The following is a 27551-nucleotide window of genomic DNA, read 5'->3' as shown; positions in this document are numbered from 1 at the left end:
GACTGTACCAATTATGTTGGGTTTTAATTATCCGAAATAAGAATATTTATTTTTAAAACATATATGATTTTATTAGTAATATTGGTTCTCCTTTTAGTAATAGGGAAAATTATTGCATATTTTTTTAATAAAATAGGGCTTCGTTTTTCAGAAATAGGAGTATCCCAGTTTAAAATACATCTGATTTTATTAATAACATTTTCTTAGCTAGGTTTCTCAACTTTTCGTAGGTGTATGTCAGGTTTTATCAATAATATTTGATTTTCTAATAAAGTTGGGTTTTAATTTTCAGGAATAAGAACATTTTTTAATAAAGTTGGGTTTTAGTTTTCAGAAATATGAACGCCCCAGTTTAAAATACATCTGATTTTATTAATAACATTTTCTTAGCTAGGTTCTTAACCTTTCGTAGATGTGTGTTACATGAAACTCATGATTTGGGATGTATAGTTTGCTATTTTGGACTTTTCGGAGCTAGATTTCCTTACCTTTCGTTGTTGTTTGTCTAGTTTTATTAATGATATTTGATTTTCTAATCAAGTTGGGTTTTAATTTTCAGAAATAAGAGTACCCTTGTTTAAAATACATCTGATTTTATTAATAATATTTGATTTCCTTTAACAATTGGGTATATTTTTGCATATTTTTTAATAAAGTTTGGGTTTTAGTTTTCAGAAATATCAACATCCCAGTTTAAAATACATCTGATTTTATTAATAACATTTTCTTAGCTAGGTTTCTTAACTTTTCGTAGATGTGTTTTGCATGAAACTCATGATTTGGGATGTTTAGTTTGCTATTTTGGACTTTTCTGAGCTAGATTTCCTAACCTTTCGTAGGTGTATGTCTGGTTTTATTAATAATATTAGATTTTCTAATCAAAATGGGTTTTATTTTTCAGATATTTTCATTGAAATGCACCTTTACAATATAATTTTCATGTCTAAAATTGATCTATTATTAAAATGATTTGAATATTGTTTTCGCATGTAATAGTCTATCAGGTGGATATGGATTACGCTTTACTAACATTTTTACAAGGGCCAAAGGGCCCCCCCCCCAATTATTTTTCTTAAATACACCTCTACATTAAAATTTTTCTGTCTAAAATTCATTCATTATTAAAATTATTTGAATATTGGTCTCGTATGTAATAGCCAACTTGGTGGATCTGGATTACCCTTTACTAATATTTTTTTCCCACCGAACCGTTTAAACATAAAAAAAAGTTTAGAAAACCCAATTTCTATTTCTGTATCGATCAATTTCTCAGTCACCATCTTTAATCATTCTTAAACACCACTGAAGAAAAAAAACCAGACTGGTTATCACCATTAAATGATTAAAAAGGGTATTTTCTCATTGAAATACAGCTATTCAATGTGATTATCATGTCTAAAATTCATCTATTATTAAAATGATTTAAATATTGTTTTCGTATGTAATAGTCAATCTGGTGGATATGGATTATCCTTTACTAACATTTTTCCAACGGCCAAAGACCCCCCCCCCCCCGATTTTTTTTTTCTGAAATACACCTTTATATTATAATTTTTGGGTCTAAAATAATCCATTATTAAAATGATTTGAATATTGGTCTCGTATGTAATAGACAATTTTGTGGATATGGATTACCCTTTAATAACATTTTTTTCCAGCGAACTGTTTGAACATAAGAGAAGTATAGAAAACCAAATTTCTATTTCTGTATCGTTCAATTTCTCAGTCACCATCTTTAATCATTCTTAAACAATACTGAAAAAAAACCCACTTTTTATCGACATTAAATTATTAAGAAGGCTATTTTTCCATTGAAATGCACCTTTTCAATATAATTTTCATGTCTTAAGTTCATTTATTACTAAAATGATTTGAATATTGTTCTCGTATGTAATAGTAAATCTGGTGGATATGGATGTCCATTTACTAACATTTTTCCAAAGGTCAAATGCCCCCTCCCCTCAATTATTTCTTCGGAAATTCACCTTTACATTATAATTTTTTTGTCTAAAATTCATCCATTATTAAAATGATTTGAATATTGGTCTCGTATGTAATAGCCAATTTGGTGCATATGAATTACCCGTTACTAACATTTTTTCCCCACCGAATTATTTGAAAATAAGAAAAGTATAGAAAACCCAATTTCTATTTCTGTATCGATCAAATTCTCAGTCACCATCTTTAATCATTCTTAAACAATACTGAAGAAAAAAACCCACTGTTTATCGACATTAAATTATTAAGAAGGCTATTTTTTCATTGAAATGCACCTTTTAGATATAATTTTCATGTCTAAAATTCATCTATTATTAAAATGATTTAAATATTGTCCTCGTATGTAATAGCCAATTTGGTGCATATGAATTACCCGTTACTAACATTTTTTCCCCACCGAATTATTTGAAAATAAGAAAAGTATAGAAAACCCAATTTCTATTTCTGTATCGATCAAATTCTCAGTCACCATCTTTAATCCTTCTTAAACAATACAGAAGAAAAAAAAACACTGTTTATCGACATTAAATTATTAAAAAGGCTATTTTTTCATTGAAATGCACCTTTTAGATATAATTTTCATGTCTAAAATTCATCCATTATTAAAATGATTTGAATATTGGTCTCGTATGTAATAGCCAATTTGGTGCATATGAATTACCCGTTACTAACATTTTTTCCCCACCGAATTATTTGAAAATAAGAAAAGTATAGAAAACCCAATTTCTATTTCTGTATCGATCAATTTCTCAGTCACCATCTTTAATCCTTCTTAAACAATACAGAAGAAAAAAAAACACTGTTTATCGACATTAAATTATTAAGAAGGCTATTTTTTCATTGAAATACACCTTTTAGATATAATTTTCATGTCTAAAATTCATCCATTATTAAAATGAATTGAATATTGCTTTCGTATGTAATAGCCAATTTGGTGCATATGAATTACCCGTTACTAACATTTTTTCCCCACCGAATTATTTGAAAATAAGAAAAGTATAGAAAACCCAATTTCTATTTCTGTATCGATCAAATTCTCAGTCACCATCTTTAATCCTTCTTAAACAATACTGAAGAAAAAACCACTGTTTATCGACATGAAATTATTAAGAAGGGTATTTTCTCATTGAAATGCAGCTTTGCAATGTAATTTTCATGTCTAAAATTCATCTATTATTAAAAGGAAATGAATATTGTCCTCGTATGTAATAGTAAATCTGGTGGATATGGATGACCCTTTACTAAAATTTTTCCAAAGGCCCCCTCCCCCCAATTTTTATTTCTGAAATACACCTTTACATTATAATTTTTTTGTCTAAAATTCATCCATTATTAAAATGATTTGAATATTGGTCTCGTATGTAATAGCCATTTTGGTGGATATGGATCACCCTTTACTAACATTTTTTCCCCACCAAACTGTTTGAACATAAGAAAAGCATAGAAAACCCAATTTTTATTTCTGTATCGATCAATTTCTCAGTCACCATCTTTAATCATTCTTAAACAATACTGAAGAAAAAAACCAGACTGTTTATCGCCATTAAATTATTAAGAAGGCTATTTTTTCATTGAAATACACCTTTTCAATATAATTTTCATGTCTAAAATTCATCTATTATTAAAATGATTTGAATATTGCTCTCGTATGTAATAGTCAATCTGGTGGATATGGATTATCCTTTACTAACATTTTTCCAAGGGCCAAACATTGGGTACATTTTTGCATATTCTTTAATAAAGTATGGTTTTACTTTTCAGAAATATGCACATGACGGTTTAAAATACATCTGATTTTATTAATAACAATCAATTTTTTTTTATAAAGTTGGATTTTAATTTTCAGATATATTAACATCATAGTTTAAAAAACATCTGACTTTATTAATAACATTGATTTTTCAAATAAAGTTGGGTGTTTTTTATTGAAATGGACATTTTCAAAATAATTTTCGTCTCTAAAATTCATCTATTATTAAAATGATTTGAATATTGTTCTCGTATGTAATAGTCAATCTGGTGGATATGGTCTACCCTTTACTAACATTTTTCCAAGGAGGGGGGCACCACTGTTTATCGACATTAAATTATTAAGAAGGGTATTTTTCTTTAAAATAGACATTTACATTATAATTTTTGTGTCTAAAATTCATCCATTATTAAGATGATTAGAATATTGGTCTCGTATGTAATAGCCACTTTGGTGGATATGGATTACCCGTTACTAACATTTTTTCCCCACCTAATTGTTTGAACATAAGAAAAGTATAGAAAACCCAATTTCTATTTCTGTATCGATCAATTTCTCAGTCACCATCTTTAATCCTTCTTAAACACTACTGAAGAAAAAAAAACCAGACTGTTTATCGCCATTAAATTATTAAGAAGGCTATTTTTTCATTGAAATGCACCTTTTAGATATAATTTTCATGTCTAAAATTCATCTATTATTAAAATGAATTGAATATTGTCCTCGTATGTAATAGTAAATCTGGTGGATATGGATGACCCTTTACTAAAATTTTTCCAAAGGCCCCCTCCCCCCAATTTTTATTTCTGAAATACACCTTTACATTATAATTTTTTTGTCTAAAATTAATAAATTATTAAAATGATTTGAATATTGGTCTCGTATGTAATAGCCATTTTGGTGGATATGGATCACCCTTTACTAACATTTTTTCCCCACCAAACTGTTTTAACATAAGAAAAGTAAAGAAAACCCAATTTTTATTTCTGTATCGATCAATTTCTCAGTCACCATCTTTAATCATTCTTAAACAATACTGAAGAAAAAAACCAGACTGTTTATCGACATTAAATTATTAAGAAGGCTATTTTTTCATTGAAATGCACCTTTTCAATATAATTTTCATGTCTAAAATTCATCTATTATTAAAATGATTTGAATATTGCTCTCGTATGTAATAGTCAATCTGGTGGATATGGATTACCCTTTACTAACATTTTTCCAAGGGCCAAACATTGGGTACATTTTTGCATTTTTTTAATAAAATGTGCTTTTACTTTTCAGAAATATGCACATGACGGTTTAAAATACATCTGATTTTATTAATAATAATCAATTTTTTTTTATAAAGTTGGATTTTAATTTTCAGATATATTAACATCATAGTTTAAAAAACATCTGACTTTATTAATAACATTGATTTTTCAAATAAAGTTGGGTGTTTTTCATTGAAATGCACATTTTCGAAATAATTTTCGTCTCTAAAATTCATCTATTATTAAAATGATTTGAATATTGTTCTCGTATGTAATAGTCAATCTGGTGGATATGGTCTACCCTTTACTAGCGTTTTTCCAAGGAGGGGGGCACCACTGTTTATCGACATTAAATTATTAAGAAACCTATTTTTTTTAAGAAACCTATTTTTATTAAGAAACCTATTTTTTTTTATCCATATCCACCAGATTGACTATTACATACCAGAACAATATTCAAATCATTTTAATAATAGATGAATTTTAGAGACGAAAATTATATTGAAAAGGTGCATTTCAATGAAAAACACCCACTTTATTAAAAAAATCAATGTTATTAATAAAATCAGATGTTTTTTAAACTGTGATATTCATATTTCTGAAAATTAAAATCCAACTTTATTAAAAAAAATCAATTATTATTAATAAAATCAAATGTATTTTAATCCGGGATGTGCATATTTCTGAAAAGTAAAACCACACTTTATTTAAAAAAATATGCAAAAATGTACCCAATTATTAAAAGAAATCAAATATTACTAATAAAATCAGATGTATTTTAAACATGGATGTTCTTATTTCTGAAAATTAAAACCCAACTTGATTAGAAAATCAAATTTTATTAATAAAACCAAACATACACCTACGAAATTAAACAGATTAAATCAACAGATCGAAAGATTAAATCAACAGAAAATAAAATCAACAGATTTTATTTTCACTGTCCTCGGTGCTTTAACAGTTAACAAAAATTGGGTGTAGGAGGATCTTACTCCAACTCAACCCCAAGGTGACACCCCATTTTTTAATATTCCTACGCTGACTTCCTCTTTCGAAAAACTTTTTTCTTTGGCACAGTGAAAAACTATTTGCCTTCATTTCAATTAATAACTCTATTTATTTGTTTTCAAACTCATCTTAAAAATAAAACTTCACCTCACATGTCCTTCTGAAATTGACCCACAAAAATAATAAAAAAAATATGAAAAAAGGCTTAAAGTGAACGAGTACAGCCGCAAGCATATTTCATGTCATTTTGAAAAAAGTTGGAGAGTAACCTAAAAGGCACCCTGAGGTAGCTTTTGTCCAAAGTTTTATGGTTTACCGAAATTACATAAGCAAGGTATTCCCTTAAGGTCAATTGTAGCATGTACGAAAGCCCCATGCTTCTAATATTTGGAAAGTGGTTATGTATAGCCTTCAAACCTTTGTTTTATTCCCAAAAATCGTACATATACCTAAGAAATTGAAAATGCAAATAAATTACCGTTTCTGGATGTATTAATTATTCATAGCATTGATAAACTGGATTTTATAATTTACAGAAAACCTGCACAAAATAATTGATATTGATATTTTAAATCCAATCACCCCCTCCCCCTCCCACAAGTTAAAGGAGGTGTTGTTACATCTTTTGTCGATCATTCCACAAACATTTGCTCTGATTCTTACATCACAGATGAACTAAATTTTATTAGAGACATTAGGGAACAAAGAACAATTCAACGTTTAATAAACCTTTTTCAAACTGTAACTATCCGCCTTTAAATTTAGCCGATCAAAAATGTGCTTGAAAGTAGCTTTTTCGATATATTTTACTTTTTATAGGGACGTAATTTCTATTAATATTGATCTTATTCCTGGGTATTCTTATAGAAGGCTGAAGTACCTAAGGCTAGTGAGTAAAATACTCCTAACGAGGAGATATTTAAGGCCACGGGGGGACTTGGTGAAGTATATTATTCTAAATTTTCATATTTCAGAATGCTATACAACCAAGTTTTAGGATTTGTTAATCTAGTAATCCGCTTGTCCGAGTCCCGAAAGGTGAGGTCAGAAATGACGTTCTGACAAATTTTTTCTTACACATTCATAACTATTAATGGCGCCTCTATATTGGAAATCGGGAGGTGTCCTCAAAAAAAAAGTTGGAAGGGAGGAGGCTCCTTGGAGGTCGGGGAGAGGGGACCTTGGAGGTTGAGGTCCTCGGTGGTTGCAGTCCTTGATGGTACATGCTCATAATCGTCTCACTAGTTGATTTCTAAGGATTTCTAAAGATTGTTCTGAATTTCTTTATTAAAAATTCTTTTCTTGGCATCTATATCTTTATTAGTATCAACTTTTTATATTGAAAACACTGCTTAAATGGTACTTGTGTAATATACAGAAAACAGTCGGGAAGTAAAGCTAGGTCAATTCACAATGTTATCTTGACATAAATGACTCTATTACTTTCAACTTTTTACTCCGTTGCTAAAAACGATATTTTAAATCGCCCACACCCATATTGTGTACATGTCTATTATAGCGAACACAGAGGTTCACCCCAAATAATTCCCCCTAAAATGTCAATTAATTTCTGACGTTTCCGTTGTTCTGGCAACTGTACACATATACATTTTAAATTTCTATGAAGCCTATTGATTTTTCTGTCAAGAATTCTTACACAAACGAAGTACACAATAAGTTCAACGTAATTCATGAACATATTAATTACACATCATCCCTTAACCTCGAAACGTAAACAAATTGTGATATAACAGTTACGTAAATCCAATCTTGAAATTCTCAGAAGTCTGGTGATGTAACCTTGTTAGCCCAGTATTTCTAACTCTTGATTGGTTTAGAAAGAGGCATGTGATCTTGTTAGTTTAGAATTGTAGCCCTCTAATTGGCTGCAATCTTGTACTAGTTGTATTCTAAGTCATTAGAGGTCAATGATCTTGTCCCGGTTGTATTCACTGAGCGTATTGCGTCACCCCCGAAAGTAGGTCAATGATCTTGTACCACCAGTGGTATTACCTCTCCCCCTACACATGAGCGTTACCAAAAAAAATTTTCGACTTTAGCACCAAAAATTCTTGTGAAACCCGCACAAAGGCTCTGGCTTATTTTTGGCGTGTTTTGCAACGGGTCTGGCGTATTGTTTGTTTCACCTTCTGGCAAAACTGGCGTGCTGTGCTGTGTCCCGTTTCTTAACCAAATTTTCCATACCGTACAGTATTTATTCTGTGGTCAGTAGAAACGACCTTAAAGTTCAAAAGACATCATAATCATTTTTGACCCTTAGACCCATCTTGGACATGTCTATTCATACCTGAAAACCGCGTTTTCTAAGATTTTTCGTTTGATTGTTAGAACATTAAATTATCAAATTTTTTGGGCAGTACGTGTCAATCAACAAGAATAATGGTAAATGGTGAAAAATTTTAATTTAAAATTTAGATAATCTAATTTTGGCTACATCAGAATTGATTTCACAATTTTCAAATTCTAATGTCTGTGCATATAGGTTTTCCTAATTCAAAATGTATTTAACACCCTTCTTGTAGATTTTAGTTCAATCTGTAGTTCGTGATTCGATTGGTCATTGTATATCGACTTGTGATGTCTAAGGAAATATTACTTAAACGGATCCATTCGTGAGCAGATAAAAAGTGTGAAAAAAATCCAAAAGGAAAGTCATTAATGTTTTAAAGTATTAATCGTTTATAGTTAAGCAGAATTTATTCTACTGTACTCCTTTTACTGTGTCTTGAATCTGGACGGCTTTGAATCGAAGGTCTTTAAACTTATTTATTTTTCAGGTTTTTCCCAAAGCCAATGAGTTCATTAAAAATAACTCATACATAGGTAATTACCTGTGTGTAGTATCTAAGCAAACTCCAGCGTCAAGGTTCGCCGGAATAGCCGAAGACTTAAACCGAATTTGGTCAAAAGCAGTCAACGTAGACAAATACCCTCTGCTTGATTTGGAAGTTGTCAGGGTGTTTGGGGAGCAGGCCTTACTGGAATTCCTTAAGCAGGATCATATGGCATTTTGGAATTTTTATCACAATGGCGTCCCGTCTCCTCTGCCTGCAATTTTACTCTCTGATACTGGTAAGTAATTTTACTATATCCCATTTTTTATGTTCAATAAATGGTGGAATGCTAAAACAAGCCCAATCCAAATGGATCTTGAACGTAAATTAAATAAAAAAGACAAGTTTTTTTCAAATGAAAGCAAGGACCAACATTCAAACTTAAAACTAACAGAAATTATTACGTATATGAGGGGTGTTGCCTTCTCATCAACACCTCGCTCTTTACGCTAAAGTTTTGTAGTACTTTTAAAAAGCTTATGATTGTTTAAATTAAACGACTCTTGTGTTTCAGGAGCCGTTTTTAAAGAATTGTGACAAAATTGAAACTTTAGCGCAAAGAGCGAGGTTTTGAGGAGGGGGCGACCCTCCTCATATACTTAATAATTTCTGTTCGTTTTAAAATTCAATGTTGCTCCTTACTTTCAGTTGAAAAAACTTATTTCTAAGCTTTTGTTTAATTTAATTTCTGATCTTTTTTAAATAATACCAGGAAATCTGGCTGCCCATCCGCGCAAATATCGCTCCTCCCCACGAATATATCCTCTAGACAACTCAATCCTGGGGAAAATTTATCCCGGACAATTATCCTTAACATCTCAACTCTTGAAATTGAGTCGGCAAAGAGAAAGTAAGACATAAGAAGAATTTCGTAAAAGAATTCTGGCAAATTTCTCAAGTGTAAAATTTCTCCTAAAAGATTCACCCCCTGGAAACTTCCCTCTAGATGGAAAATTCTCCCCGTTGAAAATTACCCAGCAGAAAATTTGTTCCCCCCCTATCCCAAAAAATGTATGCATACTTCCAAATAACAAATTCTATATGAGTAGAGGAGGGGTGCCAGCCCCGACGGGAGTCCATATATGGGCACAGAATAAAAGCGAGTGACGTCAGACCTATAGCTTCTAAGAAATTCTAGCTTAGATTTACAGAAGGGAGTGACGTCAGACTACAATTCTAGGAAATTATAACCTATATTTGCATAGTCGCCAATGATTAAAATCTGACGGGGAATTCTAATGTATCATGAGGGGAATTAAGAAACTAAAAGGCTTCTCTACTTTATGGTAAGAGAGATAAATTCTGGAATTATTATTTCGAAGCCTTTATAATGTAACTAGGACATCTTAGATAATTTTTAGAAATTCAAAAGAGATACAATGAGATTAAGAGAGATTGAATATATTTAACGCGGGAATTGTTTCCCAAGAATTTTAAATGTGTCTATGCACAGTTGCCAGAACAAAAGGAAACGTAAGAGATTAATTGACATTTTAGGGGATTTTAAAGTAGAAACGAAAAAGGTAAGGAATCTCAGGAAATGCTAACTCTATTAAGAGATACATATTTTGTTTGTTGTTCTTGACTGTGTTCTGTATATTACACAAGTACCGTTTCAACAGTTTTGTCAATATATAATATATTCTACCATTATAGTATACTAAAAAGTTGATACTAATAGAGATGTAAATGCCAAGAAAGGAATTTTAATAAAGAAATTCAGAACAATCCTTAGAAATCCTTAGAAATCAAGGAGTGAGGTTATTATAGGTTTGAAGCATCAAGGATCGTAATCATCAATGACCCTAACCACCAAGGACTTCAACCTCCAAAGGCCCCCCTATCCCCAACCTTTAAGGGGCTCCCTCCCCCCAACTTTTCGCCCCCCCCCCATTTTTATACTATTTTTGAATTTTTTTTTAACTGTTTTATTATTTTTTTAACATGATATTTTTTCATCTTTTTTTACCTGTCTTAGAATGACATGAAACATATTTAAAACATTAAAACTTTACATTTAATATTTTCCAAATTCAAATGAAAATGATATAGATACGTTAGTCATGACCTTTACTATTATAAAAATAATATTTGTAGTAGCACTTCTTTTTGGACTGAATGTTTTTGAACTTCGTAATTATTCAACTTTTTTTTACGTATCTTAGAATGACATGAAATATGCATGCGGCTCTACCAATCTTACTCCATGCTTGCTCATAGACACGCCATTGAGAAAATGTAAGTATCAGAGTGAATAAATACTTTATCAATTTCCTTTGACAGATACGTTTAATAACTTTGACCAAATCTAAGTATCATTGCGAATAAATTCTTTATCAACTTTATTTATCGGATACATCAGATAGCATTCCCAAATCTAAGTATCAGAGTGAATAAATTCTTTATCATCATCCTTTGGCAGATATGCCTGATATAATTGAGAAAAATCTAGGTATCAGAGTGAACAAATTCTTTACTAACATTCATTATCGATATCATTTGTCGGATACGTCGGATAACATTGACAAAATCTATGTATTCTTTATCTATGTATTCTATGATAATTCTTTATCATCATCCGTTGTCGGAAATGCCATTATGAAAAAATTGTAAGTAACAAACTCTTTCTTGAATTCACCTCTTGCACACACATTACAGAAATTTCATTCAAGAAATTATGAAAAAAAATTGTAAGTAAGTATCAAACTCTTTCTACACAATACACAATACAGAAATTTAATTCATGAAATTATGAAAAAATTGTATGTTGGTAACAAACTCTTTCTTGAATTCACCTCTTGGATACACAATACAGAAATTTCATTCATGAAATTATGAAAAAATTGTAAGTAAGTAACAAACAAACTCCTTCTTCAATTCACCTCTTGGATACACAATACAGAAATTTCATTCCAGAAATTATAAAAAAATTGAAAGTAAGTAACAAACTCTTTCTTAAATTCGCCTCATGGATACTCAATACAGAAATTTAATTCAAGAAATTATGAAAACATTGTAAGTAGGTAACATACTCTTTTTTGAATTCACCTCTTTGATAAACTATACGGAAAATTCATTAATGAAATTATTAAAAAATTGTAGGTAAGTAACAAGCTCTTTCTTGAATTCACCTCTTCGATACACAATACGGAAATTTCATTCATGAAATTATACAAAATTATAAGTAAGTAATAAACAAACTCCTTCTTCAATTCACCTCTTGGATACACAATACAGAAATTTCATTCCAGAAATTATGAAAAAATTGAAAGTAAGTAACAAACTCTTTCTTAAATTTGCCTCATGGATACTCAATACAGAAATTTAATTCAAGAAATTATGAAAACATTGTAAGTAGGTAACATACTCTTTTTTGAATTCACCTCTTGGATAAATTATACAGAAATTTCATTCAAGAAATTATTAAAAAATTGTAAGTAGGTCATATACTCTTTCTTGAATTCACCTCTTTGATACACATTTCAGAAATTTCATTCATGAAATTATAAAAAAAATTATAAGTAAGTAATAAACTCTTTCTTGAATTTACCTCTTGGATACACAATGCAGACATCTCATTCAAAAAACTATGAAAAAAACTGTAAGTAAGTAAAAAACTCTTTTTGAATTCACCTCTTGGAAACACAATACGGAAATTTTATTCATGAAATTATGAAAAAATTGTAAGTAAGTAATATAATCTGCCTTTAATTCACCTCTTGGATACACAATGCTGAAATTTCATTCATGAAACTATGAAAAAAAATTGTAAGTAAGCAACAAACTCTTTTTGAATTCACCTCTTGAATACACAATACAGAAATTTCATTCAAGAAATTATAAAACAATTGTAAGTAAGTAACAAACTCTTTCTTGAATTCACCTTTTGGATACACAATACAGAAATGTCATTTATGAAATTATGAAAAAATTGTAAGTAAGTAACATACTCTTTCTTGAATTCACCTCTTCGATACACAATACAGAAATTTCATTAATGAAATCATGAAAAAAATTGTAAGTAAGCAACAAACTCTTTTTGAATTCACCTCTTGAATACACAATACAGAAATTTCATTCAAGAAATTATGAAAAAATCGTAAGTAAGTAACAAACTCTTTCTTGAATTGGCCTTTTGGATACACAATACAGAAATTTCATTCAAGAAATTATGAAAAATTCTAAGTAAGTAACAAACTCTTTCCTGAATTCGCCTCATGGATACACCATTCAGACATTTCATTCATTTAATTGTGAAAAATTGTAAGTAGGTAACAAACTCTTTCTTGAATTCACCTCTTAGATACACAATACAGAAATTTCATTCAAGAAATTATGAAAAAAATGTTAGTAAGTAACCAACTGTTTTTAGAATTCACCTCTTGGATACACAATACAGACATCTCATTCAAGAAATTATGAAAAATTGTAAGTAGGTAACAAACTCTTTACTGAATTCACCTCTTGGATACAAAATACACAAATTTCATTCAATAAATTATGAAAACATTGTAAATAGGTAACATAATCTGCCTTGAATTCACCCCTTGGATACAAAATTCAGAAATTTCATTCATGAAATCATGAAAAAAAAATTGTAAGTAAGTAACAAACTCTTTTTGAATTCACCTCTTGAATACACAATACAGAAATTTCATTCAAGAAATTATGAAAAAAATGTAAGTAAGTAACAAACTCGTTCTTGAATTCACCTCTAGGAAACACAATACGAAAATTTTATTCATGAAATTATGAAAAAATTGTAGATAAGTAACAAACTGTTTTTTAATTCACCTCTTGGATACACAATACGGAAATTTCATTCATGAAATTATGAAAAAATTTTAAGTAATTAACAAACTCTTGTTGAATTCTTCTCATGAATACACAATACAGAAATTTCATTCAAGAAACTATAAAAAAAAGTTGTAAGTAATTAAGTAACAAACTCTTTCTTGAATTCGCCTCCTGGAAACACAATACAGAAATTTCATTCAAGAAATTATGAAAAAATTAGAAGTAAGTAACAAACTCTTTCTTGAATTGGCCTTTTGGATACACAATACAGAAATTTCATTCAAGAAATTATGAAAAATTGTAAGTACGTAACAAACTCTTTCTTGAATTCGCCTCATGGATACACAATACAGATATTGCATTCAATTAATTATGAAAACATTGTAAGTAGGTAACAAACTCTTTCTTGAATTCACCTCTTGGATAGAAATTTCATTCATGAAACTATGAAAAAATTATAAGTAAGTAACATAATCTGCCTTGAATTCACCCCTTGGATACACAATACAGAAATTTCATTCATGAAATTATGAAAAAAAATTGTAAGTAAGCAACAAACTCTTTTTGAATTCACCTCTTGAATACACAATACAGAAATTTCATTCAAGAAATTATGAAACAAATGTAAGTAAGTAACAAACTCGTTCTTGAATTCACCTCTAGGAAACACAATACGGAAATTTTATTCATGAAATTATGAAAAAATTGTAGATAAGTAACAAACTCTTTTTGAATACACATTATAGACATTTCATTCAAGAAATTACGAAAAAATTGTAAGTAAGTAACAAACTCTTTCTTGAATTCACCTCTTGGATACACAATCCAGATATGTCATTTATGAGATTATAAAAAAATTGTAAGTAAGTAATATATTCTTTCTTGAATTCACCTCTTGGATACACAATACAGAAATTTCATTTATGAAATCATGAAAAAAAATTGTAAGTAAGCAACAACCTCTTTTTGAATTCACCTCTTGAATAAACAATACAGAAATTTCATTCAAGAAAGTATGAAAAAATTGGAAGTAAGTAATAAACTCTTTCTTGAATTCGCCTTTTGGATACACAATACAGAAATTTCATTCAAGAAGATATGAAAAATTGTAAGTAAGTAACAAACTCTTTCTTGAATTCGCCTCATGGATACACAATACAGATATTTCATTCAATTAATTATGAAAACATTGTAAGTAGGTAACAGACTCTTTCTTGAATTCACCTCTTAGATACACAATACAGAAAATTCATTCATGAAATTATGAAAAAATTATAAGTAGGTAACAAACTCTTTCTTGAATTCCCGTGTTTGATACAAAATAAAGAAATTTCATTCATGAAATTATGAAAAAATTATAAGTAAGTAACAAACTCTTTCTTGAATTCACCTCTTGGATACACAATACAGACATCTCATTCAAGAAATTATGGTAAATTGTAAGTAGGTAACAAACTCTTTATTGAATTCACCTCTTGGATGCACAATACACCAATTTCATTCAAGAAATTATGAAAACATTGTAAATAGGTAGCAAAATCTTTCTTGAATTCACCTCTTGGATACACAATAAAGAAATTTCATTCATGAAATTATGAAAAAACTGTAAGTAAGTAACAAACTCTTTCTTGAATTCACCTCTCGGATACACAATAAAGAAATTTCATTCAAGAAACTATAAAAAAAATTGTAAGAAAGTAAGTAACAAACTCCTTCTTGAATTCGCCTCTTGGATACACAATACGGAAATTTCTTTCAAGAAATAATGGAAAAATTGTAAGTAAGTGACAAACTCTTTCTTGAATTCGCCTCTTGGATACAATATACAGAAATATCATTCAAGAAATTATGAAAACATTGTAAGCAAGTAACAAACAATTTCATTCAAGAAATTATGAAAAATTGTAAGTAAGTAACAAACTCTTTCTTGAATTCACCTCTTGGATAAACAATATAATATCATTTTCTTAGCTAGATTTCTTAACCTTTCATAAGTGTATGTCAGGTTTTATTAATAATATTTGATTTTCTAAACAATTTGGGTTTTCATTTTCAGAAAAAAGAATAACCAGTTTTAAAATACATCTGATTTTATTAATAATATTTGATTTCCCTTTAATAATTGGGGTACATTTTTGCATATTTTTTTTAATAAAGTTGGGTTTTACTTTTCAGAAATATGAACATGCGAGTTTAAAATACATCTGATTTTATTAATAATATTTTCTTAGCTAGGCTTCTTAGCCTTTCGTAGGTGTGTGTTGCATGAAACTTATGATTTGGGTTTGTTACTTACTTACTTACAATTTTTTTTATAGTTTCTTGAATGAAATTCCTGTATTGTGTATTCAAGAGGTGAATTCAAGAAAGAGTTTGTTATTTACTTACAATTTTTTTCATAATTTCTGATTGAAATTTCTGCATTGTTTGTATCCAAGAGATGACTTCAAGAACGAGCTTGTTACCTACTTACAATTTTTTCATAATTTCTTTAATGAAATTTCTGTTCTGTTTATCCAAGAGGCGAATTCAAGAAAGAGTATGATACTTACTTACAATGTTTTCATAATTTCATGGAGAAAATGTCTTTATTGTGTATTCATGAGGTAAATTCAAGAAAGAATTTGTTACCTACTTAAAATTTTTGATAATTTCTTGAATGAGATATCTGTGTTGTGTATCCAAGAGGTGAATTCAAGAAAGAGTTTGTTACTTACTTAAAAATTTTTCATAATTTCTAGAATGAAATTTCTGTATTGTGTATTCAAGAGGTGAATTCAAGAAAGAGATGGTTATTTGCTTACAATTTTTTCATAATTTCATCAATGAAATTTCTGTATTGTGTATCCAAGAGGTGAATTCAAGAAAGAGTTTGTTACTTACTTACAATTTTTTCATAATTTCTTGAATGAAATGTCTATAATATATAACCTAGAGGTTAATTCAAGAAAGAGGTTGTTACTTATTTACAATTTTTTCATAATTTCTTGAATCAAATGTCTTTATTGTGTATCCAAGAGGTGAATTCAAGAAGGAGTTTGTTACTTACTTACAATTTTTTCATAATGCCTTCATTGAAATTTCTGTATTGTGTATCCATGAAGCAAATTCAAGAAAGAGTTTGTAACTTACTTACTTACAATTTTTTATAGTTTCTTGAATGAATTTTCTGTATTGTGCATCCATGAGGTGAATTCAACAAGGGTTTGTTACTTACTTACAATTTTTTCATAAATGAATGAAATTTCTGTATTGTGTATCCAAGAGGTGAATTCAAAAATATTTTGTTCCTTACCTACAATTTTTCATAGTTTCATGACTGAAATTTCCGTATTGTGTATCCAAGAGGTGAATTCAAAAAGAGTTTGTTACTTACTTACAATTTTTTTTTCATAATTTCTTGAATGAAATTTTTATATTGTGTATCCAAGAGGTAAATTCAAGAAATAGTTTGTTACTTACTTACAATGTTTTCATAATTTCTTGAATGAAATTTCTGTATTGTGTATCCAAGAGGTGAATTCAAGAAAGAATTTGTTACATACTTAAAATTTTTGATAATTTATTGAATGAGATTTCGATAATATATATTCTTGAAGCAAATTTAAAATGGTTTCTTCTTCCTACTTACAATGTTTTCACAATGTCTCTATTAAGATGCCTGCATTTTATATCAGAGAGGTGAATTCAGAAAGTAGCGTGTTACCGACTTACAATTTTTTCACGGAGTCATTATAAATAGTTCCGCAATGTGTATCCAAGAGGCGAATTCAAGAAGACATTGCTACCTACTTAAAAAATTTTTTCATGATTTCATGAATGAAATTTCTGAATTGTGTATGACTTACTTAACTTACTTGACTTAAGGCTCCTGCCGAGGGTTCGGCGTAGTGAACGATGATACTAGGTGCCTCCAGGTTGACTTATCGCTTGCCAGGATCGCAGCTTCTTCCACCAGGATTTGGGCTTGGGTGAGGAATTCATCGGCTTTGTCTTTCCACCTAGTGGGTGGGCGTCCTCTGGGTTGTTTACATCCGTGTAGGGTGGGGTCGAAGTCAAATGTGAGACGTGCCGGGGCGTCGTGTGGCATGCAAAGGAGGTGGCCGTACCACCGAACAGTACGCTTGGCGAGCTGCGTCGAGAAAGGAGTTTGAGCCGTACGTGACAGGAGAGTGTGGTTGCTAACGAAGTCAGTCCAGTGAAGTCATTTGATTCTTTGGAGATGTTTCGTCTGTGCGACATCGACGGCGCTGAGGATAGATTTTGCAGCTGGCCACGTCTCCGTTCCATACAGCAGGACGGTGCTGACTGACGCATTGTAAATGCGTATTTTGGTAAAGCGGCTTATGTTTGGCTTTCGTCAGATGCTGCTAAGCCTCCCAACAAGTGCTGAAGCTTCGGCTATTCGAGATGTAAGCTCTTTTGTGATCAAGCCATCATTCGACAGAATAGATCCCAGGTAAGTGAAGTCCTCAACCACATCTACTCGGTTGGTTCCGATGTTGACTTCCTTTACAGTAAAACGGGACGTGGGGGGGGGCTCAAGGAGCATAACTTTGGTTTTCTGCCAGTTGATCTTCCGTCCAACTTTCGAGGCTTCTTCTTTGAGGACCTGGAGAGCTTTGGTGATCTTTTCGACGGTGCTCGCAACTAGCGCTAAGTCGTCAGCGAAGTCAGCATCAGAGAGTAGCCGGTCTCCGGACTGAAGACCGAACTGAAGTCGATTCGTCGTACTGGTCATAACATGGTCTATGACGCAGTTAAAAAGCCCAGGAGTGGCGGCGCAACCTTGCCGGACGCCAATCTTCACCGAGAATGTGGGACTGCGTCTTCCATTGACTTGCACGCAGCTTTCCGTATCCTCATACAGCTTTTCAAAGAGTGAGCAATATTTCTTGGGCAGACCTGTAGTTCTTAGTATCAGCCAAAGTGAACGGCGATCAACAGAATCGAAGAAAGCCTTAAAGTCCACAAATGCGATGTACGCTTTTTGGTGGAACTCTCGCGTCTTCTCGATCAACTGGCACATAGTAAACATTTGCTCCGTCGTCGACCTGCCGGGCATGAATCCGGCTTGCTGGACTCTTTTCTTTCTACGCAAAAAGGTGGAACACCTATCCAGGAGTGACATGGCGAAGAGTTTACAAGGAACTGAGAGAAGCGTGATCCCACGATAGTTGGAGCAGATTTGACGGCTGCCCTTACGTTTCCAGAGCGGCAATATGATGCCAGCATGCCAGTCATTCGGTGTGCTTTCCGTCATCCATACAGCTGAAAAGATTAGCTGGAGCCTTAGAATCATCGCTGCACCCCCGTACTTGAGGAGTTCTGCAGAAATACCACAGGCGCCAGGGGCTCGATTATTATTTAACCGTTTTACAGCATTTTGGATCTCAAATGTGGTAAAAGGTTGCGATACGAGGTCAGAAGTAGCCTCGGGTGTGGTCATTGCTGCTTGAATCAGATCAGGGTCGGGATGAGCAACTGCCTTGGCATTCAGAAGCGTTGAGAAGTGACTGCTCCAGGCAGAGAGTTGGCCTGCATCGTCATCTGGCATGCTTCCGTCAGCAGACAAAACACGGCTCAAGGTGGAAGTCTTCCCTTCCGTCAGCTCGTGGAGGTGTTTGTACAGGGAGCAGGTGTCTCCTTTTCTTGAGGCATCTTCAAGATCGCTGGCTTTCTTGTTGACAAAGGTCTTCCTTTCACTGTGCAGTAGGCTATTGCGCCGGCCATTGAGTCTTCTGTTCTCTGGCATATTCTTTGCTAAACGGGCCTTCCGGCGCAGCTCAATTACAGACAGAGTCTCCTGGGATATCCAGGGTTTATTCTTGCGTCTGTTGCGGCCAATGGTACTGCCAGCAGAATAGAGTATATTTTCTTTGAAAGACTTTCATGCTACTTCAGGGTCGTCCAGATCTTGGAGGCAGATAAACCAGTTAGAGACATCGAGAGCATGCTTCTGTTGCATCTGAGAAGCAGCCAGACTACTCAGATCGAGCTTGGGAGGCCGTCTTTCTTGTCCTTGTGCTCTCAGGCGTAGCCTGAGTGTAGCGACTACAATCCTAAGGTCTGTGTTTCCAAGCTCGGCCGACCTATAAGTACGGCAATTTGTTATTGACGAGCGCCAGCGACCCGAGATCATAACATAATCGATCATCTTCTTTGTCTGGCCGTCGTTACTATACCAAATGTATTTGTGCATATCTCGACTCGGAAGGAACGTGTTTGGATATGACCAGATTATGCATATTGCAGAGCTGGAGGAGTCGTTGTCCGTTGTCATTCAGTGGATCTGGAGTCACAGGGCCGAGAACACTTCTCCACACGCCTTCCGTGTCCTTTACCGTCGCGTTAAGGTCTTCCAGAAGAGTGAGGATGTCGTGGGGTGGGACTCTAGACAGGGTTGCTGAGAGCTCCGCATAGCACTGATCCTTTACTTCCGCAGGACTCGGATTGGGGGGAGCATAGCATACAATAATTGTCCACTTTCCATGCTTGTGCTGGAGCTGAGCCATCAGTATTCTATCTGAAATTTTTTTATAGGGGAGAAGGTATCTCTTGGCTCTGGCGTTCAGTACGAGGCCTACACCATTTGTCTTGCTTTTTGGGTCACCAGACCAGATCAGGTGATATCCTTCATCAATATCCTTGGACTCTCTTCCGACAAGGCAGGTTTCCGTAAGACCAACCACAGCTATATTGAACCGTTTTAGCTCATAGGCAAGCATTGATTTATCTCCAAGAAAGTTGAGTGTGAGTACGTTCCAGGTGGCGAATCGTATTCCACCTTCGTCAATAAGGTTCATTCGATGGTCTGAAATCGGTCCAGGGACATGCTGGGGTCGTGGAAGGTAAAGGGGGGGGGGTAGGTCATCCGAGGCAGTATCATCGTTTTTCGTTGCGGTAAAATTTTCGGGTGGAGGGTTGCAGGCCCAACCGACCCTAGGCCTGGGATCTAATTAGAGCCAGGACTTGCCTAGATACTGAGAGTCCCTAATTGTGTATCCATGAGGTGAATTCACGAAAGAGTATGTTACCTCCTTACAATGTTTTCATAATTTCATGAATGAAATTTCTGTATTGTGTATCCAAGAGCTGAATTCAAGAAAGAGTTTGTTACCTCTTTACGATGTTTTCATAATTTCTTGAATGAAATTTGTGTATTTTGTATCCAAGAAGTGAATTCAAGAAACAATTGGTTACCTACTTACAATTTTTCATAATTTCTTGAATGAGATGTCGGTATTATGTATCCAAGAGGTGAATTCAAGTAAGAGTTCGTTCCTTACTTATATTTTTTTCATAGTTTCTTGTATGAAATTTCTGTATTGTGTATCCAAGAGATGAATTCAAGAAAGAGTTTGTTACCTACTTACAATTTGTCATAATTTCTTGAATGAAATTTCCGTATTGTGTATCCAAGAGGTGATTTCAAGAAAGAGTTTGTTACCTACTTACAATGTTTTCATAATTTCTTGAATGAAATTTTTGTATTGTGTATCCATGAGGCGAATTCAAGAAAGAGTTTGGTATTTACTTACAATTTTTTTTTCATAATTTCTTGAATGAAATTTCTGTATTGTGTATTCAAGAGGTGAATTCAAAAAGAGTTTGTTACTTACTTACAATTTTTTTTTCATGATTTCATGAATGAAATTTCTGAATTTTGTATCAAAGTGGTGAATTTAAGAATGAGTTTGTTACTTACTTACAATATTTTCATAATATCTTGAATGAAATTTCTGTATTGTGTATCCATGAGGTGAATTCAAGAAAGAGTTTGTTATTTACTTACAATTTTTTCATAATTTCTTGAATGAAATGTCTATAATGTGCATCATAGAGGTGAATTCAAGAAGGAGTGTGTTAGTTACTTACAATTTTTTCATAATTTCTTCAATGAAATATCTATAATGTATATCCAATAGGTGAAATCAAGAAGGAGATTGTTACTTAATTCAAATGTTTTCATAATTTCTTGAATGAAATTACTGTATTGTGTATCCAAGAGGCGAGTTCAAGAAAGAGTTTTTTACTTACTTACTAACAATTTTTTTTATAGTTTCTTGAATGAAATTTCTGCATTGTGTATCCATAAGGTGAATTCAACAAGAGTTTGTTACTTACTTACATTTTTTTCATAATTTCATGAATGAAATTTCCGTATTGTGTATCCAAGAGGTGAATTCAAAAAGAGTTTGTTACTTACCTACAATTTTTTCATAGTTTCATGAATGAAATTTCTATATTGTGTATCCAAGAGGTGAATTCAAAAAGAATTTGTCACTTACTTACAATTTTTTTTCATAGTTTCATGAATGAAATTTTTGTATTGTCTATCCAAGAGGTGAATTCTAGAAGGAGTTTGTTACCTACTTACAATTTTTCCATAATTTCTTGAATGAGATGTCTGTATTGTGTATCCAAGAGGTGAATTCAAGAAAGAGTTTGTTACTTACTTATAATTTTTTCATAATTTCATGAATGAAATGTCTGTATTGTGTATCCAAGAGGAGAATTCAAGAAAGAGTTTGTTACCTAAATATAATTTTTTCATAATTTCTTGAAAGAAATTTCTCTATTGTGTATCCAAGAGGTAAACAAATTATATCAATCTTCAAAAATTATTTTGAACATGTTCTAAGATTATCTAGGGCAAGACTAAACCAAAAATTTTTGCAGTTAAAAAGGGAACAAGAAAAACAAAAATTATCAATGTATAAGCCTAATCATTTCCCAGGCCCTGGGGTGATTAATTTAAGCAAAAAGGAGTTAACCAAAGAACAAAAGAAAATTCTTAAAAGAGGTATAAAATTTGGACTAAATCCTAAAAATTTACCGATAGAGGAAATTATTTCAAAGATTGAAACAGGGATTCATAAGTTTCCAAAAGATATAAATAATGTAGATGAGTTAAGACTAGGGGTCGTGAATATTTTAACAAATTTTGGTAGTTATCAAGAAAATGTTAAGAACAAAGATATTACAGTTTTAAAAGATTTAAAAAAAGATTATTTTCTAATAATAACGAAAGCGGATAAGAGCAATACAGTAGTAATCCTAGAAAAAGATGATTATGATAGTAAAATAGAAACAATTCTAAATGATACTTCAACATATAAAAAACTTAACTCAAACCCAACTGAATTGTATGTTAAAAGATTAAGAAAAGATTTAGAAGACCTTAAAACAAATGGAAGTATCACACCCCAGATGTATTACAAGTTCTTTCCGAGGAGATCAGTTAGCCCGAGAATATATGGTTTGCCAGAAATACATAAAACAGGTATCCCTTTAAGACCTATTGTTTCAACAACCAATTCACCAAAGGTAAAAATCGAGAAATGGGCAGCAATGACACTTAAACCTTTATTATACCTCCAAATTTCGTATATAAGAAACTCGGAATTTTAAAAGATAAACTTATAAGTGTAGAAATATCAAAAGAATCTAGATTGTTCAGTTTTGATATAAAATCAATGTATACGCATATTCCTTTTGATAAATTGTTTAGTATTTTATCCAATAAACTTGAGGAACGTAAAAATGAGATAGAAGAATTATCTTCGGTAATTGAACTGGAAACTATATTAAATTTAGTCAGAATAACTAGCAGGTATACTAATTACTTCACGTTTAGAGATAATTTTTACCATCAAATTAGGGGATTGGCAATGGGAGGGCCTTTAAGTCCGTTGTTACCAAATATTTATGTAGAGTATGTAGAAAATTTAGCTATCGAAACATATTTTTTAAAACCTAAATTTTGGGGCAGATATATGGATGATATTTTAGTTATTTGGAATTACGGGGAATCACAAATTGAAGGTTTTTTGGAACATTGAAATAATCTGGGAGGAGAATTAATTTTTACAATTGATAAGTAAACATAGAATAAGTTACCGTTTCTAGATATTTTGATCCATAGAAATAATAACGAACTAGCGTTTTCAATTTACCGTAAACCGACTAATAACAACCGTTACTTGTCTTTCACATCAAATCATCCGATCCAGGTAAAAATGGGTGTGTTTATTTCTTTAGTTGATAGGGTATCAAAATTAGCATCACCAGAATACATAAGCAATGAACTAATATTTATTAAGGATATTCTAGTAGGTAATGGCTATCCGGAAAATATGATTTCTCAAATAATTGAAAAAAGGAAAAAAAGTTGACGGAACCAAAAATATTAGAAGACGATGGGTCAATTAAAGAAACAAATTACATACTTTTGAATTTTATCCCAATATTATCCCAAAAATTAAGAAGAGAATTAAAAAAAACATAATATAAATACAGCATTTAAATCAGGACAAACTATAAGCTTATTAATAAATAAAGGGAAAGACAAGGTACCGAGAAATTCGCAAAAGAGATTTATTAATAGAGATTCGATTTATAATAGTTTAATTTAAAAGCAGGTAAGATTTTCAACAATTACTGATTTTAATAATAGTTCTGATACGAAAGATGACCTTGTGGACAAAGGTCAGACTGGGTTAAATGCTGGAAAAAGTAAACGAACTGCAGCTAAGCTTGCAAGGAAACGAATCTGCTCAATTTATAATTCAAACATTGGGTGATGAACTTGTAAGATCTAATTAGGGGTTATGGGCCGGGGGTTAGCTGACTTTTATTTTTTTAGTTTAAGTATAAATATATTTTCATTTTTTGATATATTTCCATTTATATACTATGAGAAGGCGTGTTCCAATCAATATAAACACATCTATTTTGTTTATACGCCAGTAAATGGAAGTATTTATTTAATATGTGAGTTTTGTTTTCCTATTTATTTATATTTTTTCTTTTGTTTGTTTAGTATGTTTTTATGTTGATGAAAGTTAAGGTTTTTTAAAAAAGAATTTTTTTTTGTTTGTTTCATTTTTTTTTTTGAGAAAGACTCCCGGATGTGGGGCCAAAATATTCGGAGTATTTTTGTTTAATTAAGTGGTTGTATTCACTGCTTTATAGAAATTAAAACCCGTTTTTCTTGTTTAATTTTTTATCCAAGAGGTGAATTCAAGAAAGAGTTTGTTACCTACTTACAATGTTTTCATCATTTCTTGAATGAAATTTCTGCATTGTGTATCCATGAGGTGAATTCAACAAGAGTTTGTTACTTACTTACATTTTTGTCATAATTTCATGAATTAAATTTCCGTATTGTGTATCCAAGAGGTGAATTCAAAAAGAGTTTGTTACTTACCTACAATTTTTTCATAGTTTCATGAATGAAATTTCCGTATTGTGTATCCAAGAGGTGAATTCAAAAAGTGTTTGTTACTTACTTAAAATGTTTTCCTAATTTCTTGAATGAAATTTCTGTATTGTGTATTCAAGAGGTGAATTTCAAAAAAGATTGTTACTTACTTACAATTTTTTCATAATTTCATGAATGAAATTTCTGTATTGTGTATCCAAGAGGTGAATTCAAAGAGTTTGTTACTTACATACAATTTTTTCATAATTTTATGAATGAAATTTCTGTATTATGTATTCGAAGAAGTGAATTCAAAAAGAGTTGGTTACTTAATTACAATTTTTTCATAATTTCATGATTGAGATATCTATAATGTGTATCCAAGAGGTGAATTCAAGAAAGAGTTTGTTACTTACAATTTTTTCATAATGATATTTCCGACAACGGATGATGATAAAGTATTTATTCATTCTAATACATAGATTTTGTCACTGTTATCCGACGTATCCAACAAATCATAGCAATAATGAATTTTAATAAAGAATTGTTCCCTCTGATGCCTAAATTTTCTCAATTTCATCAGACATATCTGACAAAGAACGAGGATAATTAATTTACTCACTCTGATAATTAGATTTATGAATGCTATCTGATGTATCCGACAAATGAAGTTGATAAAGAATTTATTCACTATGATACTTGTAGTTGGTCAAAGTTATCAAACGTATCTATCAAAGGACATTGATAAAGCATTTATTCACTCTGATACTTAGATTTTCTCAATGTCGTGTCTATGAGCAAGCATTGAGTATGATTGGTAGAGCCGCATGCATATTTCATGTCATTTTAAGATACGTACAAAAAAGTTGAAAAAATTCAAAGTTCAAAAAATTTAGTCCCAAAAAAATAGTGCTACTACAAACAATATTTTTCTAATAGTAAAGGTAATTTTCATTTGAATTTGGAAAATATTATATGTAAAGTTTTAATTTTTTAAGTATGTTTCATGTCATTCTAATACATGTAAAAAAAAGATGAAAAAAATACTATGTTCAAAAAATAATAAAATAAGTTAAAAAAAAACTTCAAAAAAGTATAAAAATGGGTGGGAGGGGCCCAAAAAGTTGGGGGGAGGGAGGCACTTGGATGTTGGGGATAGATGGGCATTTGGAGATTGAGGTTCTTGGTGGTTAGGGTCATTGATGATTGCGATCTTTGATGCTTCAAACCTATAATCACCTCACTACTTGATTTCTAAGGATTTCTAAGGGTTGTTCTGAATTTCTGTATTAAAATTCCTTTCTTGGCATTTACATCTCTATTAGTATCAACTTTTTAGTATACTATAATGTTAGAGCATATTTTATATTGACAACACTGTTCAAACGGTACTTGTGTATTATACAGAACACAGTCGAGAACCACCAAAATAAAAAAAATAATAAAATGTCAATTAATCTCTGACGTTTCCTTTTGTTCTTGCAACTGTGCACACACACATTTAAAATTCTCAGGAAACAATTCCCGTGTTAAATATATTCAATCTCTCTTAATCTCATTGTATCTCGTTTGAATTTCTAAAAATTATCTAAGATGTCCTAGTTAAATTATAAAGGCTTCGAAATATTAATTCCAGAATTTATCTCTCTTACCCTAAAGTAGAGAAGCCTTTTAGTTTCTTAATTCCCCTCATGATACATTAGAATTCCTCGACAGATTTTCATCATTGTCGATTATGCAACTCTAGGTTATAATTTCCCAGAATTGTGGTCTGACATCACTCCCTTCTGTAAATCTAAGCTAGAATTTCTTAGAAGCTATAGGTCTGACGTCACTCACTAGTATTCTATGCCCATATAAGGACTCCCGTCAGGTCTGGCACCATCCCCCTCTACTTATACGCAAAAAATGGACAAATTTAATAACTTAAAGACCTTTCCCAGGAGTTGTGGGGCTCATTTTATCTCCAAAGACATAGTTATTAGGCTTTTCAATTATGCTGGACAGAATGACGATCTCATAATTTTGATCCAACGATTTTGCGAAAAAAAGGAATGTGGGAGGGGGCCTAATTGCCTTTCAATCTTTTTGGTCACTTAAAAAGAGCACTAAAACTTTTAATTTTATTTGGAATGAGCCCTCTCCCGATATTCTAGTACCACTTGGTCGATATGAGTAGTGTGTATGTACGCAACGCGAACCCTAAAAGCGTGGGGCATGATTATGTGGGCAGTTTCAACGGTACATGCCTTCCCACCGGCAGGCATCTATTACTACAGACGGTACATGCCTTACCAGACCGGTTTCTGTGTCAACACCCATTTTCTGGACCACTATTAATTATTATCAACTGTACAAAGAATATGCTCGGAAGTGTAATAGATTTGACGCCTACATAGATACCTACAAGAATATGCTCAGATGTGTAATAGATTTGACAAATTTTGTCAAACACTCTAATAACCTCTAGCCTGAAGATATCTTGCTTCTTTTCCTGAATTGATTACATTATTAGTGGTATCTAACAATGCTAAAATCCTGTGTCATTTGTGTAAACTAGCCCACTTTGTGAAAAAGGTACGCCGTGAGTGCTGGCCAGCTCGGACGTATTTTAACCGGCGAGTTAATCGCACGATTACGCCAGATATCGGCAGCATTTTTAAGTGGATTGCATGAAGTTC

At 31.8% G+C, this 27551-nt stretch overlaps 1 protein-coding gene across 2 annotated transcripts in view; it reads left to right on the top strand.

The window, feature by feature from the left end:
* LOC148953170 (uncharacterized) overlaps positions 1-27551 on the top strand; it is a 198465-nt gene that overhangs the window by 115115 nt on the left and 55799 nt on the right. For both annotated transcript variants that reach the window (XM_089088338.1, XM_089088337.1), the window contains exon 5: positions 8811-9105. In XM_089088338.1, the coding sequence (XP_088944464.1) occupies positions 8811-9105 (295 nt within the window). The remainder of the gene's footprint in view (positions 1-8810; positions 9106-27551) is intronic.

Source organism: Artemia sp. Qi Xiang Cuo, chromosome 4 (genome assembly GCF_049724085.1).
Source record: "Artemia sp. Qi Xiang Cuo chromosome 4, ASM4972408v1, whole genome shotgun sequence".
In the NCBI taxonomy this organism is placed as follows: Eukaryota; Metazoa; Arthropoda; class Branchiopoda; order Anostraca; family Artemiidae; genus Artemia; species Artemia sp. Qi Xiang Cuo.
This window is presented reverse-complemented; position numbering and strand designations above follow the sequence as displayed.